General features: G+C 49.4%; 1 protein-coding gene across 1 annotated transcript; it reads right to left on the bottom strand.

Moving 5' to 3' along the window:
- Positions 1–504: 504 nt before the first annotated feature.
- On the bottom strand, positions 505–21,256 carry KDM4D (lysine demethylase 4D). Its single transcript, XM_060179677.1, has 3 exons — positions 21,205–21,256; positions 19,921–20,013; positions 505–2,144 (listed from the first exon to the last, which is right to left on the bottom strand). The coding sequence occupies exon 3, from the start codon at positions 2,093–2,095 to the stop codon at positions 740–742; it is 1,356 nt and encodes a 451-aa protein (XP_060035660.1). The 5' UTR covers positions 2,096–2,144; positions 19,921–20,013; positions 21,205–21,256; the 3' UTR covers positions 505–739.
- Between the last annotated feature and the right edge of the window lie 188 nt (positions 21,257–21,444).

Below are 21,444 nucleotides of genomic sequence, written 5' to 3'. Positions count from 1 at the left end.
CCACACTCACCGCCAATCAGAGCCCCTCAGTGCCAGTGCTGGACTCTCACAGAGCAGGCTCGGGGATCCCAGGCTCCACCCCGGCACCACTGTAAGTCAGGGCTGTGTGTAAAGAGCGGTGCTCTGGTAGTGATGATAAAATAGACACTTTAAAAGAGAAAGAAAATAATCTACGGGGGGGGGGGGCGGTGGCACACCTGGTTAAGTGCATCTAATATGAAGCTCAAGGTTCCGGGTTCGAGCCCCCCCGGCTCCCCACCTGCAGGGAGAAGCTTCGCAAGCGGTGAAGCAGGTCTGCAGGTGTCTCTCTTTCCCTCTTTCTCTACCCCACCCCTCTCAATTTCACTCTGTCCTATCTAAGAAAAATCAGGAAGGAAAAAGAACAAATGGCCCCCAGGAGCAGTGGATTCCTAGTGCTGACACCGAGCCCCAGAGATAGCCCTGGAGGCAGAAAAACAAAACAAAAACCTCCCGCCTCACTGAGTGGATCAACAAACTGGAAAGTCAGATTTAATGCTTTTAATAGATTTGTGAACAAATACTGGTGATGAATGCCAACCCTTCCGTCCCTCAGAACGATCAGGAATTACTTCCTAGCCCTCGCTGACCCGGCTGGTCAGGCTGGGCACCCCCGCCAGGCCCGCAGCTCCCGGTCCGGCCCACCCCGGAGCTAGTAGTGTCCGCACACCGGCGCCCGCGCCCGGCAGATCCCGCGGCAGCCCCAGCCGGCCGGCCGGCTTCATACAGCAGGGGCGGTGCAGCACCTCGAACACCGCGCGGGCCCTGCGGACGGGGCCGGGTCCCCGGGGTCCTGAGCTGCGCGCGCCCCGCCCGAGGACAGGCGCCGGCGGGTCCGGGGCCCCGCATCCTGGGCCCTGTCTTCCCGGGGCCGCCGCCCGGGCCCCCGGCCCCGCCCGCGGCCCCGGCCCGCCCCCGCCCCCACCCCCGGCCGGTCCCCGGCTCCCGGCGGCGCGGAGGGCGCGGGCCGCTGGGGGCTGGGCGCGGGGCCCGGAGCGGGGCGGGGTCCGGTGCGCGTCCCCCGGGGCCTCCCGCGCCTCCGCGTCGCTCCCGCCGCCCGCTCCCGCCGCCACTGGTCGTAGCGCTCGGGCTGCAGCGCGCGCACGAACACGTCCATGGGGAAGGCCACGCGCGCCTCCCCGCAGCTGCACTGCGCCGCCGCCTTGCCGAAGTCCACCCAGCGCGGCGTGGCGAAGTTGATGGCCTCGGCGCAGTTGAAGCCGTGGTTGAAGCCCGAGTGGTAGGCGGCCGGGAAGGTGACCATGAACTCGCCCGCCTCCTGCGTGGCGCGCCCGCACGGGATGCCGCTGGCCCGCAGCACGCCCGGCGACAGCAGCGCCACCTTGTGCCGCAGGAAGGCGCCGCAGCCGCGCGCGCTGCCCGGGAACAGCTCCCGCGCCAGGCGCTCCAGCCGCGGCCCGTGCTCGGGCGGCACGGCGTACCACGTCTTGGGCGCGCCGAAGTGCAGGTAGTTGATGCTGTACAGGTCCATGTCCTCCGTGTGCCAGGCGAACGCCGTCTTCCACATGCCGAAGTACAGGTAGGGCGTGTTGACGCCCTCGATGACCGTGCCGCACTCGCGCCGCAGCAGGTCCTGCACGGTGCCCAGCCGCGCCAGGTTCCAGTGCGCGCACGCGCCGTCGAACAGCGAGCCGCTCACGTCGGCGCCGTACAGCGGGGCCCCGAAGCCGCGCGTGCGCCAGTACTGCCGCTCCAGCTCGTCGGCGCCCGCGTGCGGCGGCGGCCGGTGTGCGGGGCTGCGCGCCAGGCGCCGGTACTCGCGTAGGCTGAGCGCGCGCCGCCGCCGGTGGAACTGCGTGAACACGCCCGCGCGGCCCGACACGAGCTGCTGCAGCGGCGCGGGGATGCGCGTGTCCTCCAGGCCGTCGTAGCTGCGCCGCGCGCGCCAGCCGGCGGGCGGCACCACCTTGGCCAGCCCCGCGCGGTGCGCACCCTGCGCCTCCATGAGCGCCACGTAGCGCTCGAAGTCGGCGAACTCGGCGGCCGTCGGGTGGAAGGTCAGGATGCTGCAGCTCGCGTTCTGGGGGCCGCCGCCCTTGGGCCTGGCGGCCGCCATGGTCCTCACACCGCTCGGCCTCCGGCTGGTCCCCGCCGCCCCGCGGAGCCTACGAGAGAGAACACGCGTTGGAGCGGAGGCCCGCGGGACCCCGGCGCTCTGCGGGCCGGGCCGGGCGCGTCCACAGGGACACACGCCGCGGGTCGGGGCTCCCGGCACCCAGGGCGACGTGTGGGAAGAGCAAAACCGGCAACGCAGCTGCTGACATTCAACACCGGGCCGGCAGTTTGAAAGCTGTTCACTGGGAAGCGACCGCACTGTCTCCAGGACCCGCGACAAGGCTGGTGACCATCGGGGCGCGGGCCTTCGGTGCGGGCTGTGGAGCTGTAGCCTGAGCTCGAACCCTGCAGACCACTACTGAATCACTAGTTTAAAAATTGTGAATCACTGGGGGTCGGACAGTAGCGCAGCGGGTTAAGCGCACGTGGCGCAAAGCCCAAGGACCGGCGTAAGGATCCCGATTCGAGCCCCCGGCTCCCCACCTGCAGGGGAGTCGCTTCACAGGCGGTGAAGCAGGTCTGCAGGTGTCTGTCTTTCTCTCCCCCTCTCTCTGTCTTCCCCTCCTCTCTCCATTTCTCTCTGTCCTATCCAACAACAATGACATCAGTAACAATGATAATAATAACCACAACAAAGATAAAAACAACCCAAGGTAACAAAAGGGAAAAATGGCCTCCAGGAGCAGTGGATTCGTAGTGCAGGCACAGAGCCCCCACAATAACCCTGGAGGCAAAAAAAAAAAAATGTAAATCATTTTCGAGCAGAGGGTAGACAGCATAAGGGTTCTGCAAACACTCTCATGCCTGAGGCTCCAAAGTCCCAGGTTCAATCCCTCACACCACCATAAGGCAGAGCTGAGCAGTAGTCTGGCAAAACAAAATTTATTTTTAAAAAATTAAGCGATTATCTGGAACGATAAAATGTCTCAATGTAAAAGCAGCAACAAAATAACCCCTAGTAGCATTCTTCAGAGAAAAGCAAGAGAAGCCACAGCATAAACAGAGCATGCGCCCCCACGCACTGTACAACCCCGCCGTCCCTCCCGCGGCAGCGCGAGCCCTCCGCCCGCAGCCTCGAACCCACGCGCCGCACCCACCCCGCAGCTCCGCAGCCGTCAGCGCTCACCTCCCGCAGCTCGGGTTCCAAGCCCACGTTCCTCTCGGGGCCTCTGAGTGGGGCCGCGGGCAAGCAGCGGGTCCCAGCAGGGAGGACCTCCGACTGCAGCCTGGTGGGGCTCAGCCTGCACAGGCCGCGGCCCCACCCGGAAGACACACCCTGCCACCAGCAGTTCCGGCAGGGCGCCACCTTCCCGCTGTTTTCAATGTCATTTCAAAATCCGGCCCTTTGCCTGCGACTTTTTCTCGGAGCTTTTGCTAAAGATTGATGATCTACTTTGAGAGAGAGAGCGAGCTCTCGCTGGGGTCGTGCGCGGGGTTGGGGTTGGTCTTGGCCTCACCCAACCAAGTCTCACACTTCACCCTCTCAGCCACCGCCTGGCCTCTCTGAGATGTCTGACAAGAAAATATAGATGGCGGTGCTGGCAGTGGCCCGCCGGGTTAAGCCACGTAGTATGAAGTGCAAGGATCCGGGTTTGAGCCCCCTGGTCCTCACCTGGGGGAAGGGAACTCACGAGCTGTGAAGCAGGTCTGCAGGTGTCTCCCTCTCTATATTCCCCTCCTCTCTCAATTTCTGTCTTAATTAAAAAAAAAAAAAAGGCAGGGTGGATATCATAATGGTTATGCTAAGAGAGTCTCTTGCCTGAGGCTCCAAAGTCTCAGGTTCAGTTCCCTGAACCACCATAAACCAGAGCTGAGCAGTGCTCCAGTTAAAAAAAAAAAAAAATAGGGTGGGGGCAGATAGCATAATGGTAATGCAAAGAGACTCTCATAAGGCTCCAAGGTCCCAGGTTCAATCCCCTGCACCACCATGAGCCAGAGCTGAGCCGTGGATTCCTAGTGCTGGCACAGAGCCCCGGTGATAAACCTGGAGGCAAAAAAAGAAATATATATATATATATATATGAAGGAGATGCTAGAAAACACTAAACTACAAACAAGGAGCCCCCTGCACACAGGAGCCCTGTGGCTGCAAGGCTGCCCTGGCACAGAAAGCAGCAGGTAGCAGGTGTTTGGGGTTCATGCTGGACTCCCCACAGGGCTGATGGCCCAGCTCCGCCCGTCCTCAGTGGGGACACGAGACCTGAGGAAACATCCTTGAGGCTGAGACTGCTGGAGTCACCCTACAAAATGAACAGGGGTTTTCAAGCCATTCACTTGGGGAAAACTCACGGAATTTTCCCGAGTCCAGGCACAGACCCAGATTCTGTGGGGTCTGAGGCCACACAGAGACAGAGATGTCTCTGGGAACGCTGCCCAAACAGGAGGAAGTGTGGCCTGGCTGGGGCCACGGGGTAGCATAGCTGGGAACTGTCCCCACAGGGGTCCGATCCTAAAGCAGAATACAAGGCCAGCTCACTGTCACCTTTTCCCTCCAGACCTGGCCCGGGGTCAGGGATCTGCAGCAGACCCCTCGGTGCCCAAGATTCCACGTCTAGAAATAGTCCTGATGAAAAGGAGGGGAAGGGGCGGAGGGTAGACAGCATAATGGTTATGCAAACAGACTCTCATGCCTGAGACTCCAATGTCCCAGGTTCAATCCCTCTGCACCACCATAAGCCAGAACTGAACAGTGTTCTGGTAAAAAAAAAAAAAAAGAAAGAAAGAAAGAAAGGAGGGGAAGGAGTGGCAGTCCACTGACACATGCCTGGCAGCCCAGGCCAACCCCTGGGGATGCATGTGGGCAGGTGTGAAGCTCACTTTACCCTGAGGGGAAGAAGCCAGGGGAGTTTCCACAGAGAGCCCCTGGGCTCTCACTGTCTGGGAGCTAATGGGGGCAGGGCACCCCAGCCCAGACTAGTGGGGTGACTCTGGCTCAGGAGGTGGGAAGAGCACAGGGCCCCCACAAGGGTAGGCCCCCAGAAGGGGTGCTTCCAGGTCTGGAGGAAGGCAAGCAACGAGGTTCCCTCCAGGTGTCTGAGGACAGATGGTGAGGCACGGGGTGGGGAGGGGGGAGGCAGGGGTGACAGTTGTGACTACAGGGAAGGACATTAAACCAACACAGGACAGAGGGGAGGGAGGCCACAGTGTGGAGAAGAATGGGGCAGGGCTAGCTGAGGGGAGCTGGGCGGGGAGGACTCGAGAGGGCCAAGTTGAAGGCCATGGGCGGTGGAGACTGGTCCTTGAAGCCTGGCTAGCCTCACTGAGCTGTCCTGCTCATTCCTTGTCATTTTCCTCTTTATGTTGTGACATTCCCAACTGTCCCCCTTCCCCACATGCTTTCTTCCAAGTCTCCCTGGCTCCTTTCTCCCCAGTGGTGCATCTGGCCTGGCCCCCTGCAGGCCCCCGCCAGCTCCCTCTCTCTGGGTTGTCTTCTTGGCTTCCCCTGTGGTCTGCATTCGGCCCTCACAACCAGCCAGTCTAGAAGCTGGACTTGTCAGTCTCTCCAGCTGCTCCTGTGCGGGTCTGCCCCTATGCTGCCTGTCCCGGCGTTTTCCCCAGGAATCTGGCAGTGGGCAGTGTGCCTCCACGCACTGGCAGACTCGCCCCCAGGGTCACACCATTCTTCCTTCCTGCTCTCCCACCATCCAGGCTCTAGTCTCTTCATTTAAGCTCCTTGTCACAGTTCTCTTTTATTGCAGGACAATTAATCATGACCTCTCTGTCTCACCAGTCTCTCTCTCTCTTTAGTTTATAAAACAAAAAAGATCGACAAGACCATAAGATAAGAGGGGTACAGTTCCACACAGTTCCCACCACCAGAGTTCTGTATCCTGACTTGAGGTTGTCAGCTAGCAAAACCAACTCCCATCTCACTCCCCCCTGGCCCAGCCTCTGGGACCGCTTCCTGTGAGTCCCCACCACCTTCTTCCAGCAGGACCAGGTCCTCTCCCTGGGGCTCTGGCTCTGGCTCTGCTTCTCTCCAGCCCCACTAAGCCCTCAACACAAATGCAGATCTGTCTCGGGTTCCCTCCCTCCCTTGAAGGGCCCCTCTGGACTGTTCTGGCTTTCTTCAGAGCTACATGCTAGTCTTCCCATCCCGGCTCTCTCCTCAGTCTCTGCCCCTCAGGCCCTGAGGGCCGACTCATTCAGTACATGTGCCTCCTTCTGGTCCCCACCAGTCTGTCTCCTTACCCTCCTAGTTCAGTCTGGGAACTTGCTCTAAAGAAACAACAGAATGGGGTGGGGGGGGGGGCAGGGGTGGTGCCGCACCTGGCTGAGTGCACATGCACGCCCAAGGATGCGGAGGAAAGCTTCACGAGCGGTGAAGCAGGGCTGCGGGTGTCTCTCAGGCTCTCTCCCTCTCTCTCCTCCTCCCCTCTCAATTTCTCTCTGTCCTACCCAATAATAAATAAATAAGTAAAACCGCAGAACAGTGGCACAGTTTTGAAGGAGACCTAAGTATCAGGAACGTAAACACCATGCTAACGGTCTTTCCCTATGAAACAATAAATGCTAACCAAGACTCTCACAAACTGTCAGCCCTTACTGAACATAAAGTGATACTGGCTTAGAGCTGAGCAGCTACTTTATAACTCCTTTGTACATTTCTAAAGACTGTGTCCACCCTCTCGTTCACTGAAGAGCCGCTGTATTAAAGGCAGTCCCGGTGGAGAAGTCTTGGTCCTCAGATACCGAGCGCCCATCAGATGACTCTGCCTTTGTGTGCTTGAGACCACGTGGCTCCACAGCTGCAGGCAGGCAGCCAGGGCCTCAAGCACTTGGGAGTGAAGGGTGGGAGGTGTTTTCCCTGGAAGCCTGCCTCTCCTCTCCTTTTATTTATTTATTTTTATCTGTTTGTTAATGAATGAGGAGCGAGGGAACAGAACTAGAGCAGAGGAGCACTGTAGTACACCCAAGGGGAGTTGGGACCCCATGCTTATAAATTAAAAGCCCAACACTAGCCACTGAGCCACCTCCTGGGTCTACTAAAAATAAGTTTCTGGTGGTTTTATTTTTGTTGTTTGTTTTTGGTGCTAGGGATTGAATCTGTGACTTTGTAGCCTCAGGCATGAAAGTCCTTTTGCATAATCATGAAGTTGTCTCCTGGGCCAAAAATGCCTGTATTGTTGCATTGGTTTAAGAATGGGTTTCTGATCAGGGATGCCTGGTGGCACGCCCAGTTGAGTGCACACATCACAGTGCACAAGATCTGGGTTCAAAAGCCCCTTGTCCCCACCTGCAAGGGGAAAGTTTCATGAGTGGTGAAGCAGTGCTGCAGCTCTCTCTCCCTCTCCCTCTCCCCCTTCCCTCTTGATTTCTGTCTCTGACCACTGAAATCAGAATGGATTTGGGGCTGGAGAAGTAGCACAGTGGTTATGCAAACAGATTCTCATGCCCGAGGCTCTGAGGCCCCAGACTTAATCCCTTGCACCATCATAAACCAGAGCTGAGCAGGGCTCTAGTGAAAGTAAATGAAATGGGAACTGTGATCTAAACTCCTGCCGCCATGTCTGGCAGGAATATCCCCTCAGGCTCTCCTGTGTACTTGTGTATCTTTAGCTGGAGAAGGTGGAGGCCGGGAAGACAGCTTTTTGTGTTCCAGCAGTTTGCAGACATCAAGCCCCAGAGCTCCCAGGTCCAATTCACAGCACCATCACCTGCCAGAGCTGAGCAGGGCTCTGGTTCTTTGTCTCTCAAATATACATAAATACAAGTTTTAAGGAAACCTCTCAAAGTAACAATAAATAGCTGGAGGTGAGGCTGGAGTCTAGCCCCTTGTTCACGGGCCCACTAAGCCGCCGCTCAGCAGCTGCAGAGCAGCAGGGAGCCTTCCTCATGGCTGGTTCACATTCGGTTCACTAGAGGCAGCCTGGGACTCCAGCCCCTGCCCCTGCCCCTGCCTCGGATGGCACGGTCACTTGTGTGTCACAAGCAATGTGCTCTTGTGAGATAAGCATTGAGAATAACTTATGACCCTGAATCCTATCTATAGAGAAGTAACTCAATTTTCTTATGTTACTGGGTAGTCAGCTTTCACTTTTCCACAACTGTCACTAATCCCTTATAGATTTTTATATTTTAGTGCCTAAAATACATAATATATAGTAAAATACTGGTGGAATAAGATGATTTCTGTTAGATATCTACAGATGGGATGATTGCATTGTAACATTTAGTTTTTGAAGATTTGTACTTTATTTTACGACACAAATGAGAGACCAGCCAAAGCACCACTCCAGGGCATGCAGCACTGAGGACCAAACCAGGAACCTCAGGCATGCAAGTCTCAAGTTCTACCCGTCAAGCTATTTCCCCAGCCACAGGATTTAAGATCCTTGGTGCGCAGTGCTGGAGTTTGGTCTTCCACTACGTTGAGAGGAGCAGTTTGCTCTGCTGCTCAGAGGAAGGTTGCAGGCTGTAGACTTGGAGCAAGTCCTCCACGGGACCGAGTGCAAGTGTTTGGTGAAGAACCCAGGTCACATGCCCTCTCTTTGTTGGACAATTGGGTTCTGGCTTTTTCCTTGACAGAGTCATGATGTGGTCACTTCCCCAAACAGAAAGGGGACTCATGAGGGTCACTGAGTGGACCGCTACATCCACCATCTACTGGAGTTTGTAGCCTAAAAATGTCCTGCCCTCACATTTCTAAGGATTCTCAGGATGATGTTCTAGCCTAGAAAGCCTGAATCGATGTGTTCCCCCCCCCTCCTTTATTCTCCGGGCAGTGTTTAGGTATTTCTTTGAGACTTTGCCAACTCTGACACTGAATGTTCGGCTGTAGAAACATGCACTTTATTGCTGTCAAGTTCTTCTCATTTCAATATTCCCGCCATATCGCGAGTTCTCTATTGAAATACCACCAACTGGATAGTAATCCTCGTGGGCTGATCCTCTAATGTTCTTCTGTTTTCCATCTTTCTGTTCTTTTGTCATTTTATTTTCTGATCCTTCTAGCAGATATTTTTTAATCTCCAGAAATTTTGTTTCCCTAATGTTCCTTTTACTATAGAGTTCCACACTCATCATGATTGCAGGTCTTCTGTTTACACTCTAGAGGTTTCATCTGCTCACTCTCTTGAATACATTTCCTCTGAGTCTCTCCAGGACGTTTGGTCTCCGTCTTTCACATCGAATGCCTGCTGCTGCTCTGTGTTCAGGGCGCAGGCACTAACTGCTGAGCTGCACAGTGTGGCGGTGGCATCGGAGGCGCTGGCAACTCTGCATCGATGTCTCCGTCTCATTGGAAACTGGGACCCTGCTACTTACGTCTTTCAAATTTCCGTTTTTGAAAAGCATTAAAAACACATTAACAAAAGCCTTATTCCAACTAGCCAGAACTGACACATCTGACTATTCTGTCATTCTGCAGCAAGTGGTTTTTAAAAACAGCTTCTATTGAATTCTAATGTACATGACAAGCTTGACCCAATTTGAGTGTACTAGTCCATTTTTTTCTGGTATACTTACAGGGCTGAGCAGCCATCACCACAATCTAGCATTAGAACATTTCCATTGCTGTCAGAAAGAAAGAGGCTGGGGGGGGGGAGGGGCAGGGGGTAAGAGGAGACAGACAGACTCCTACAGCCCTGCTCCATTGCTTGCCCAGGTTCTTCCTACAGGTGGAGACTAGGGGCTGAACCTGGGTCCTTAAACATGGTAACATTTGCACTCTCTTGGAGGCACTACAGCTGTCCCCTCCTTTTAACAGCACTTAAGGATTAGAGAGAGAGCTCACTGGGTAGGATGCATGCCTTGCCATACACACCTCAGATCTGAGCTCCGGCACCAACTGCAAGGTGCCATGGCAGGGTAGTGTGTCTCTCTTCTCCCTCATCCTGGTTTGATTTGCATTTCCTTAAAGACTAATGGTGGTGACTGAGCACTTTTTCTTTTTATTTATTTACACTTTTGTTGCCCTTGTTGTTTTATTGTTGTAGTTATTGTTGTTGTTACTGATGTCATCATTGTTGGACAGGACAGAGAGAAATGGAGAGAGGAGGGGAAGACAGAGGGGACAGAAAGACAGACATCTGCAGACTTGCTTCACCGCCTTTGGCTTACCGAACCAGAGTTACTCTGGTCCTTGTGCTTTGCGCAATGTGCCCTTAACCCCCTGCACTACCGCCCGACTCCCGACTGAGCACTTTTCATATGCTTATTGGCCATTCACAAATATCTTCTGAAGAAACTTCTTTACTAATGAGAATGAGAATGAGTACCACCAGGCACGTGTACCGCCAGACATGGAACTCATGCTTGAGACCCTAACACATTATCCACTGTTCCATCTCCCAAGTCACTGAAGAAACTTCTGTTAAAGCCCATTGGTCACTTTTCTTTTTTAATTTTTTAAAATATTTATTCCCTTGTTTCCCTTGCTGTTTTATCATATTGTCGTTACTGATGTCATCGTTGTTGGATAGGACAGAGAGAAATGGAGACAGAAGGGGAAGACACAGAGAGAGAGAGAGAGAGAGACACCTGCAGACCTGCTTCACCGCCTGTGAAGCGACTCCCCTGCAGGTGGGGATCCGGGGGCTCAAACCAGGATCCTTATGCCGGTCCTTGCGCTTTGCGCCACCTGCGCTTAACCTGCTGCGCTCCCGCCCGACCCCCGGTCACTTTTCTAAGATATTGCTTATTGAGTTGCAGGAGTTCTTTTTCTTATCTTAGTTACAAGTGCCATGTTGAGCATATTTCCACCCACTCTGTGTGGGTTCTTTATTTTCCTGAATATACCTTTTGAAGTGCACACATTTTTAATTTTTTAAAATATTTATTTATTCCCTTTTGTTGCCCTTGTCTTTTTGTTGTACTTATTATTGATGTCGTTGTTGGATAGGAGAGGGAGAAATGGTGAGAGGAGGGGAAGACATAGAGAGGGGGAGAGAAAGACAGACACCTGCAGTCCTGCTTCACCGCCTGTGAAGCGACGCCCCTGCAGGTGGGGAGCCGGGGGCCTTATGTGGGTCCTTGCGCCACATTCACTTGACTCCCTGCACTACCGCCCGACTCCCACGTTTTTAATTTTTGAAGTTGGACTTATCAGTTTCCTTTTGTTTTTGTTTGCAATTATATCTAAAAAATCCACTGTGTAGCTCAAGGTCACAAAGATATGCTGCTCTATTTTATTTTAAGGACTTCCTAGGTCTAAATTCAATTTTGACCTAATTTTTGTGCATGGTATAAGGCAGAGGTTCAAATTCATTCTTTTTATATATGAATAGACAGTACAGAAACTTGGTTTAAAAGACTACTTTTTCATCACTGAATTGTTTTAAAGTCATTGTTTAACCGACAGCAATATAAGAATTTAATTGGAATGTGGAAAACTAGGAAATGTTATGCATGTACAAACTATTGTATTTACTGTTGACTGTAAAACATTAGTCCCCCAATAAAGAAATAAAAAAAAAAGAACTTAACTGGACCTCTCAGTGCTACCTAATTGAGAGACATACTTACCCTTGCACTGGATTCTTTTTTTTCCTACAGGGTTATCGCTGGGGCTCAGTGCCTGCACTATGAATCCACTGGTCCTGGAGGCTACTTTTTCCATTTTGTTGTCCTTGGTATTGTTGTTATAGTTGTTGGATAGGACAGAGAGAAATCCATAGAGGAGGGGAAGACGGAGAGGAGAGAAAGACAGACACCTGCAGACCTGCTTCACTGCTTGCAAGCGACCCCCCTACAGGTGGGGAGCTGGGGGTTCAAACTGGGATCCTTACACCGGTCTTTATGCTTTGTGCACTGCTTTTTAAAAAAATATTTATTTATTCCCTTTTGTTGCCCTTGCTGTTTTATTGTTGTAGTTATTGTTGTTGTAACGGATGTTGTTGTTGTTAGATAGGACAGAGAAATGGAAAGAGGAGGGGAAGACAGAGAGGGGGAAAGAAAGACACCTGCAGACCTGCTTCACTGTCTGTGAAGTGACTCCCCTGCAGGTGGGGATCCGGGGGCTCGAACCAGGATCCTTATGCCGGTCCTTGCGCTTTGCGGCACATGCGCTTAACCCACTGCGCTACAGCCCGACTCCCTGCACACTGGATTCTTATTACTGTTTTTATAAAGTCTGAAACAGGAAAATGTTGAGTCCTCCAAATTTTTTGTTCTTTTTTAAATATTCATTTATTTATTCCTTTTTGTTGCCCTTCTTGTTTATTGTTGTAGTTATTATTGATGCTGTTATTGATGTCATTGTTGTTGGATAGGACAGAGAGAAATGGAGAGAGGAGGGGAAGACAGAGAGGGGGAGAGACAGACACCTGCAGACCTGCTTCACCACCTGTGAAGTGACTCCCCTGCAGGTGGGGAGCTGGGGCCTTGAAATGGGATCCTCACGCAGGTCATTGGGCTTTGCGCCACCTGCGCTTAACCTGCTGCGCTGCCGCCCGACTCCCCAAATTTTTTGTTCCTTTTCAAGATTGTTTTAGTTACTCTAGGGTTGTTTCTATAGCGATTTCATAGTTACATTTTAATTTCTAAGGAGGAAAAAAAAAGTTAGCAGAAACTATAATAGAGGTTGCACTGAATCTATAGATCAGACCCTAACAATAGGAAGCCTTCTGACCCACGAGCATGGAATCTTTCTACTTACTAAGTTTTTTTTTTTTTTTTTTTTTTTGCCTCCAGGGTTATCTCTAGGGCATGGTGCCTGCACTATGAACCCACCGCTCCTAGTGGCCATCTCCCCCCCACCATTGTTGTTGCTCCTGTTGTTGGATAGAACAGAGAGAAACTGAGAGGAGGAGAGACAGAGGGAGAGAGAAAGACATCTGCAGACCTGCTTCACTGTTTGTGAAGTGACCCCCTCCCCCTGCAGGTGGGGAGCCAGGGGCTCAAACTGGGGTCCTTGCACTTTGCACTAGGTGAACTACTGCCCAGCCCCCTGAACTCTTTTTTATTAGTGATTTAATAATGATTGACAAGATTGTGGGATAAGAGGGGTACAATTCCATAGAATTTCCACCGGCAATGGAGGGGACAGGATACAGAACTCTGGTGGTAGGAATTATTGTGCTCTTTAATGTAAAAGTACTTTGAAGTTTCTGTCAGTTTTGCTCTTCTATTCATTATTCCAAAACATTTCAGTCATTTGATGCTACTGCAAATAGAATTGTTTCCAAAATTTCATTTTCAAACTGTCCATTGCTGGTGTTGAGGAAACAATTCATTTTTATATACTGAACTTCTATCCCGAAACTTGCCGAACTTGTTTATTCTAGTGGGATTTTAGTGGTTCCTTTTTCTCTGTGCCAAATTATGCCTTTTGTTTCCTTCTCTCACATTGGAATGTTCTTTCTTTTCTTCTTGCTTAACTGAACTGACTATAATCTCTAGTATGATGTTTGTTGAATACAAGTTGTAAAACAGACATACTGAAGGGTCTTAATCATATTTATGTACCTTTAAGCACAAAAGACAAATATTTTAGATGAAGCAGAAGTCCCTTTTGGATCAAAATTCCAAATCCCACTCCCCCTCAGTCCCATGAGCAACAACTATCCTGAAGTTAGTGTGTCGTAGTTGTAGATGTCTTTGTGTATATGAGTGTCACATAACCCAGTTGTTTTGCCCAGGTCAGAGCCTGGCCCTACAGCTGAAGGAAGCTTTGCTGCTGTGGTTCTTTCCCTCTCTTTGCAGGAGGGGGTGGAGGCAGGCAGTGTTCATGAAACCCAGAGGCGACAAACAAAAAATGTCTTGTGTGATTAATCTTACACACATTTTATAAAAGATGCTAATATTTGCAGCCCTTAAACTCAGCAAGTTTGAAGATATATTCATATGTAGTCTGCCACAAGATTTTATTAATGCATCTTCTATTGGCAGATACTGATTTGCAGTATTGTTAAAAGTCATAAACACTGAACTGATATATATATATATTTGCCTCCAGGGTTATCACTGGGGCTCAGTGCCTGCAGTATGAATCCACTGCTGCTGGAGGCCATTTTTCCCATTTTGTTGCCCTTGTTGTAGTTATTATTATTGTCATAACTGCTGTTGTTGGATAGGACAGAGAGAAATGGAGAGAGGAGGGAAGACAAAGAGGGGGAGAGAAAGACACCTGCAGACCTGCTTCGCCACTTGCGAAGCAACCCCCCTGCAGGTGGGGAGCTGGGGGCTCGAACCGGGATCCTTATGCACTGATAACTTTTTATGTGTTCTTGTGATTATGAGAGTTCATCAAAGGTAGATATTTTGAAGTGTTATGTGTGATGTAGAAACCACCTTCTGTATTTTCTAGATAACTGATGTTGCTTTACCTAATGATTTTCTTAGTGAACACACAGTAGGCAGAGCAGGAGAATGTCTCCCCAGGCTGCCAGCCGTCCTTGATAATGTGTCTAGCTGTTGGCTTGGTAGGCTAATTGTTTTTCCTCCACACCACTTATTAACACTGCATGGCTTATTTCTGGCCAGGTAATGTGCTTCGTCACTGATGTGCTAGTGTTAGGTGGGTTTCAATTTTGTGAAGAACTAGTTAACTTGGCTTATTATTTGTTAGGTTTTCTTATTATACTAATTTTTAAACTTTTTTAAAAAAAAGTTAGGGATTGGGAGTTGGGCTGTAGCACAGTGGGTTAAGCACAGGTGGCGCAAAGCGCAAGGACTGGAATAAGGATCCCAGTTCGAGCCCCCGGCTTCCCACCTGCAGGGGAGTCGCTCCACAGGCGGTGAAGCAGGTCTGCAGGTGTCTCTCTTTCTCTCCCCCTCTCTGTCTTCCCCTCCTCTCTCCATTTCTCTCTGTCCTATCCAACTTGACAATAATAATAATAACTACAACAATAAAACAACAAGGACAACAGAAGGGAATAAATAAATATAAAAAAAAGAAAAATATATGCTGCAACTTCTTTTTTAAAAAAAAAGTTAGGGATCTAATTCTAGTCACCTGTATTTTTGCTAATATGTCACCATATCCCACCAGCTCCATTTAAATTTGGCTATGGTATCTTCTCAAATGCATTTTGAGAGGGAATCAGATTTATTAGTCTTTCCTACTGTTAATCTTCTGTCTGTTTAAGTCTCTTTTTCCTTGAGGTCAAAGGTCGTCCTTTTATTTATTTTTTTAAATGTAACTAAAGAACATTTCTTTTTTTCCACTAGCACTTTATCTTGAAGCACCAACTGAACTATTGTCACCACCCCACACCACCTAATAGAAGGTTAGTTTAATGAGTATTAAAGCAGATATGAACAATTAGAAGGAGTGGAACAAAGACTAACCCCATCTAAAACATCATAAAAACAGGTAAAGTAAAAAGAAAGAAGAAAAATGTGGGAGAAAGGGGCAGTGGGGACTTAGCTTGAACCAGATCTTCACATTTTATCTAACACATCCAATATTGGTTATAATGTACCAAAATGGAAACAGGATTACTATAATGCAAAACTTTCGCTATAGGTGGCTGTACACGTCTAAGTGTTCTGAGCCCAGCCCCATGCTTCCTGCTTAACTATTTCCCAGCCTATTGGGCCTTCCCACGAAGAAGCATGTAGATCTTCTCTTTTATTTTTTCAGTCTCCAGAAGATGCATGTAGATTTTCTCTCTTTTTTCAAATGTTTACTTATTTTTATTTTTTTGGTCTCCAGGGTTATCACTGGGGTTCGGTGCCTGAATCCACTGCTCCCGGAGGCATTTTTTCCCTTGTTGTTTATCACTGTTGTTATTGCTGTCGTTGTTGGATAGGACAGAGAGAAATGGAGAGAGGAGGGGAAGACAGAGAGAGGGAGAGGTTTTCATTTTTGGTCCATCCCATCTAGGAAGATGCGTCATTGTTCCTGGGAGAAGCACATGCATCACTCTAGGGGTTTTTCCTGTTAGAGATCCAATTGTCTACCGTTTTCTCTGCTGAGTTGGAATTTTCCACTGTCGTATGCCAAGTTCCAGTAGAACAAACACTCCGTTTGAGTTCACTACTTTATTTGTATTTATCTGTGTCAGCACTATACTGTTTTACTAATCCCTATGTCTTTATTTATTTTTTATCCCTATGTCTTTATGCTTGATATTGAAGGCAATCCCTGTGTCTTACTCATCTTTCCTGAAATAATTTGACTAGCAGTGTGGCTATATCTGTGTTAGAATATATTTGTCAAGTCGCATAAAAATCCTATTTTTTATATTAATTTATTTTCCCTTTTGTTGCTCTTGTTTTCTTTATTGTTGTTGTATTTATCATTGTTGTTATTGATGCTGTCGTTGTTAGGACAGAGAGAAATGAAGAGAGGAGAGGAAGACAGAGAGGGGGAGAGAAAGATAGACACCTGCAGACCTGCTTCACCACCTGTGAAGCCACTCCCCTGCAGGTGGGGAGCCGGGGGCTGGAACCGGGATCCTTATCCAGGTCCTTGCGCTTAACCTGCTGCGCTACCGCCCAACTCCCCAAAATCCTATTTTTTAAATTGTTTATTTGTTTGTTTTCCCTTTTGTTGCTCTTGTTGTCTTTTTTTTATTGTTGTAGTTATTATTGTTGTTACTGATATCGTCATTGTTAGATAGGACAGAGAGAAATGGAGGGAGGAAGGGAAGACAGAGGGGGAGAGAAAGACAGACACCTGCAGACCTGCTTCACCACCTGTGAAGCGACTCCCCTGCAGGTGGGGAGCCTGGGGCTCGAACCGGGATCTTTACGCCGGTCATTGCGCTCTGCAACACGTGCGCTTAACCCGCTGCGCTACCGCCAGGCTCCCAACCAAAAATCCTATTTTTAAGATTGAACTGAAATTGCGCTTATGTTAAAGAAAAACTGGAGGCAGTGTTGGGGAGATATTATTATTATGCAAAAATTCTTTCATGCCTGAGGCACCAAAGACTCCAGGCTCAATCCCCAGTCCGACCATATGCTAGAGTTGAGCAGGTCTCTGAGAAAAGAAAGAGTGGCTAAAACCCCTGTATGGAACATTCCCACCCACTACCTAGCATGTTTTCTCATCCTTCAGCTCTTATGTTTCTTAATAAAGTACCACAGTATTATCCAGAATTTAGTTCTTTCATTAAATTATTGTTAGTAAACGTTATTTCTAGTACAATTTAAACAACCACTTTTGGGGCTGGGTGGTGGTGCAGTCAGCAGAGCACACGTGTGACCATGTGAAAGGACCTGAGTTCAAGCCTCCAGCCCCCACTTTCAGGGGAGAAGTTTTAGTATCTATGGAACAGTGCTGCAGCATCTCTCCTTGTTTCTTACCACTCTATCAAAACAAAAACATACAAGCCCACTCTACAAGGTGTGCTATCTGCCCCTCTCACCCCATAATACTGTATTTTAAGGAATCAAAGGCACTAAAGGTTCCTTTATGCAAAGAACTACAGGAATATTGGCATTGTGGAGGCACCAAGCCCTAATACTCCTGATAGGAAAAAAGGTAAATGATCACTTTTACCTATTGATTTTATTACTGACTTTACCGTCCTTTCAAATATAATACCTTACTTCCTGGCATTCCTGTTTTCTATGTCATCAATTCTAGAGCTTTTCATGTAGATGATATATTTTGGAAAAAAAAAAAATTAAAGCATGGTAAAGTCACTTTGTTTTTTTCTTTTTAAATTTTGGAGCTGGGCAGGAATCCAAACTTCCTATCATTAGAGGTATAAAAACCAGTAAAATGTTGACAGAGTTCACAGAAATTTTATGCTCCCTCTAGATTTTTCGTAAAAGTGGCTCTAAACTTAAACACCAAGCTACAGCTCTCACCTGTCACCTCATCAGAGTTACTCTGGAGAATGTTAAAAGAACAATATGGGATACCTGAGCAGATCAACCTAAAGTCTCACCTAGTAATGGACAAATACATTAAACTTTCTACTCCCACACTACACAACATTCTATTGTTATAAGTACTACAATAACTTCACAGACTAGACTATACAACTGGCATCATAAAACAAGTTTTAACAAATGTCAAATAATTGAAAATAGGGAGAATACGTTCTCTGACCACAAAGCAATGATAATTAAAACACCCCTGATTTTGTAAAAGTAAAAACACATGTCTAAATCAACTTCTGATCAGAAATTAGCAAAAATGGACATCAGTAAATACTTCAAACTAGATGAGGATGAATAACCTATATTTCAATCTTGTAGGACAATGGTAAACAGTATACAAGGTAAAGTATAAGCTAAAGTCAATGTCTAAGGAAAGTTACAAGAACATCCAGTGTCACGCCTCGTAATCCCATACTGGAAACAATTAGAAGAAACACCAGTTCTGTGTGTTTTATACAGTTTACACATCAAGTCGAAGGAAAGAAGCGAAACACAACACGTAGAATGTAACATGAAATAATTGGTGAGACTAAACATCACTTAATATATAGGCATTCACTAAAATTTATTTGGAGCTTTTAGAATTAATATTTGTAAATATTCAATGTTTATTGAAATTGTATTCTTGTGTTTTAGTTGAAAAGTTTCACATACATACGATATTATATATATATATATATATATATATATATGTTATATATATATATATGAATGCAATAAGCACAAGCGTCCAAGCACACAATGGATCAATTTGCTTGATCTGTCAATCTGAAAGATTTACATTGAAATTCCCACCATCACTGCTCTCTTGCCAGTTTTCCTTTTAATTTTTGCTTTGTATTTTCCCAAACTCTACAGTGACATGTCACTGAGTGAAGTATCTTCCCAATGACTTTCCTATGTGATGCACAGGAAGATGCTGTTCTTAGCTCTTTGTTTCTGCAACTCTAAACAACTCTTTATAATATCATTACAAAAAGTTTTGTTGTTAACAATTTGCATAGCATGTAATTTTCATATGCTTTTATTTGCTATAATTTAGTTGTTTCATTTTAAATACCTTTAATTTATTTTTGACATCACTGAGGCTTCACTACTCCAGATTGACATTTTTTTGTTGTTGTTTAGATAAAGGAGTTCAAGAACAGGAAAGACACCATAGCATCAAAGCTTCCCCCAGTACAGTGGAGGCTGGGTTCCAGATTATGGCAGAGCAGGCAGGTGCCCAGGTGAGCTATCTTGTCTGCTGTCAGACTAAAATTTAAAGCAGATGCTGCTTTATTTATGTAGCTTTATCTTAAATGTGACTTTTCACTGTGACCCCTGGTTAAAGAAACACTTCAAGCAAAATGGTCATTTTGTGCACTGGCAAGTTTGTAGAGGGGGTCAATGGAACTGGGGGGAAATGATTCAGTTGGAAGAGGAGGAATGGGCAAGGGAGACAGCAAAATGATTGTGCAAATAGACTCTCTTGCCTGAGGCTCCCAGATCCCAGGTTCAGTTCTCCAGCACCACTAGAAACCAGAACTGAGCAGTGCTCTGGTAAGAATAAAGTGACAAACAAAAAAATACAGAGGGAGCTTAGATTTGTGCTTGGATGGGACTGGAGCTGGTTGAAAAAAAAAAATTACGATTCTTATGGAACCTGATTGTCACATAATTTTTCATCTAAAGATTTCCTGAAATCATCTGAAATTTCTATTTCAGATTAGCATAATACAACTCATTTCTATAATATGTAAATCATTTTTTAAAAAACAAACTGATTTTTTTTTTCTCTTAGAACTCATTCACTCACTCACATACTTCAAAATGTTTACGGGCATTTACTGGTGCTGGGCACTGCTTTTGGACTGACTCAGTTTCAGAGCTTTATAGTGGCATTGTATCAGGAGCTAAATGGATTGGGGGGAATTTGCTCACAGCTGAAAAAGGGAGCTGGAACACAAAAACCAGGAGTATTTATTTCCCTGCCACTGTTAATTCATTCCTCCACTTCACAGCACATTGATCATTCATTCATTCGTCAATTCAGCAGATACTTACTCAGCACCTACTATGTGCCAGGCACTGTTCTATATGCAGAGGTACACCAGGGAACAAGAGAGACAAGGTTCCTGCTTTCCTGGAACTTACGCTCTAATACAGGAAGATAGACAATGATAAAAACAACATTAAGAATAGTAACAGTTAACATTTCTTTTGCAAGCACTGTTTACTGAGAAAGTTTTAAGCACTTCCTAAGCACTAATTCAGCGTCGCCCTTATACGAACATGGAATGGAAGCTAAAACGAACCCCACTGTATACATGACTGAGCGAGCCAAAAGGCAAAACTATGTGGGCTGGGGTGTCTCGGCTGGGCAGGGCAGAGCCGGGGCTGGACATCAGGGGTCACGGGGGAGCTGGACGTCAGGGGTCACGGGGGGAGGGGCTGTGCACGAGGGTCACGGAACTGTGCACAGGGGTCACGGGGACTGTGACCAGGGGTCACGAGGTTGTGCACGGGTCACGGGGACAGTGCACAGGGGTCACGAGGCTGTGCACAGGGGTCACGGGGGCTGTGACCGGGGTCACGGGGGCTGTGCACAGGGGTCACGAGGCTGTGCACAGGGGTCACGGGGGCTGTGACCAGGGTCACGGGGACTGTGCACAGGGGTCACGAGGTTGTGCACAGGGGTCACGGGGACTGTGCACAGGGGTCACGGGGACTGTGCACAGGGGTCACGAGGTTGTGCACGGGTCACGGGGACAGTGCACAGGGGTCACGAGGCTGTGCACAGGGGTCACGGGGGCTGTGACCGGGGTCACGGGGGCTGTGCACAGGGGTCACGAGGCTGTGCACAGGGGTCACGGGGGCTGTGACCAGGGTCACGGGGACTGTGCACAGGGGTCACGAGGTTGTGCACAGGGGTCACGGGGACTGTGCACAGGGGTCACGGGGACTGTGCACAGGGGTCACGAGGTTGTGCACGGGTCACGGGGACAGTGCACAGGGGTCACGAGGCTGTGCACAGGGGTCACGGGGGCTGTGACCAGGGTCACGGGGACTGTGCACAGGGGTCACGGGGACTGTGCACAGGGGTCACGGGGACTGTGCACAGGGGTCACGAGGTTGTGCACGGGTCACGGGGACAGTGCACAGGGATCACGGGGGCTGTGACCGGGCTCTCGGGGCCGCGGGGCCACTGAGCGCAGAGGCCGGTGCTCTGGGAGCCACGGCGCGGCGCGGCCCGGCCCCGGAGGGCGCAGGCGGCGGGCTGGGGCGGCCGTTGGCCGTGGGCCGTGGGCCTCGGGCCGTGCAGCTGGCGGGCCCGGCGTCGGGAGGTACCTGGGTCGCCGCCGGCTGCCCGCTCGGAGCTGCTCCTCGTCGTCCCGGGCCCGCGCCGCCGCGCCCTCCGCCAGCCGGGCCCGCAGTCAGCGCAGCCGGGCGGGGCGGGGCGGCCTCTACCGAGCGGCCTCGGCAGGGCAGAGCGGGACGCCCGGGGCCGACTCCACGGCGCCCATTTCAAACACCCGCCCCCTGGGCCGCCGCCGCCCCGCCCCCGGCCGACGTCACGGCTACTTCCGC

This window comes from Erinaceus europaeus, chromosome 20 (genome assembly GCF_950295315.1).
Source record: "Erinaceus europaeus chromosome 20, mEriEur2.1, whole genome shotgun sequence".
Lineage (NCBI taxonomy): Eukaryota > Metazoa > Chordata > Mammalia > Eulipotyphla > Erinaceidae > Erinaceus > Erinaceus europaeus.
Note: the sequence above shows the minus strand (reverse complement) of the source record. Positions and strands in the feature narration are given on the sequence as shown.

Excerpts from the sequence above, each read along its gene's own strand:
- KDM4D (XM_060179677.1), bottom strand. The coding sequence starts at position 2,095 with ATGGCGGCCGCCAGGCCCAAGGGCGGCGGCCCCCAGAACGCGAGCTGC.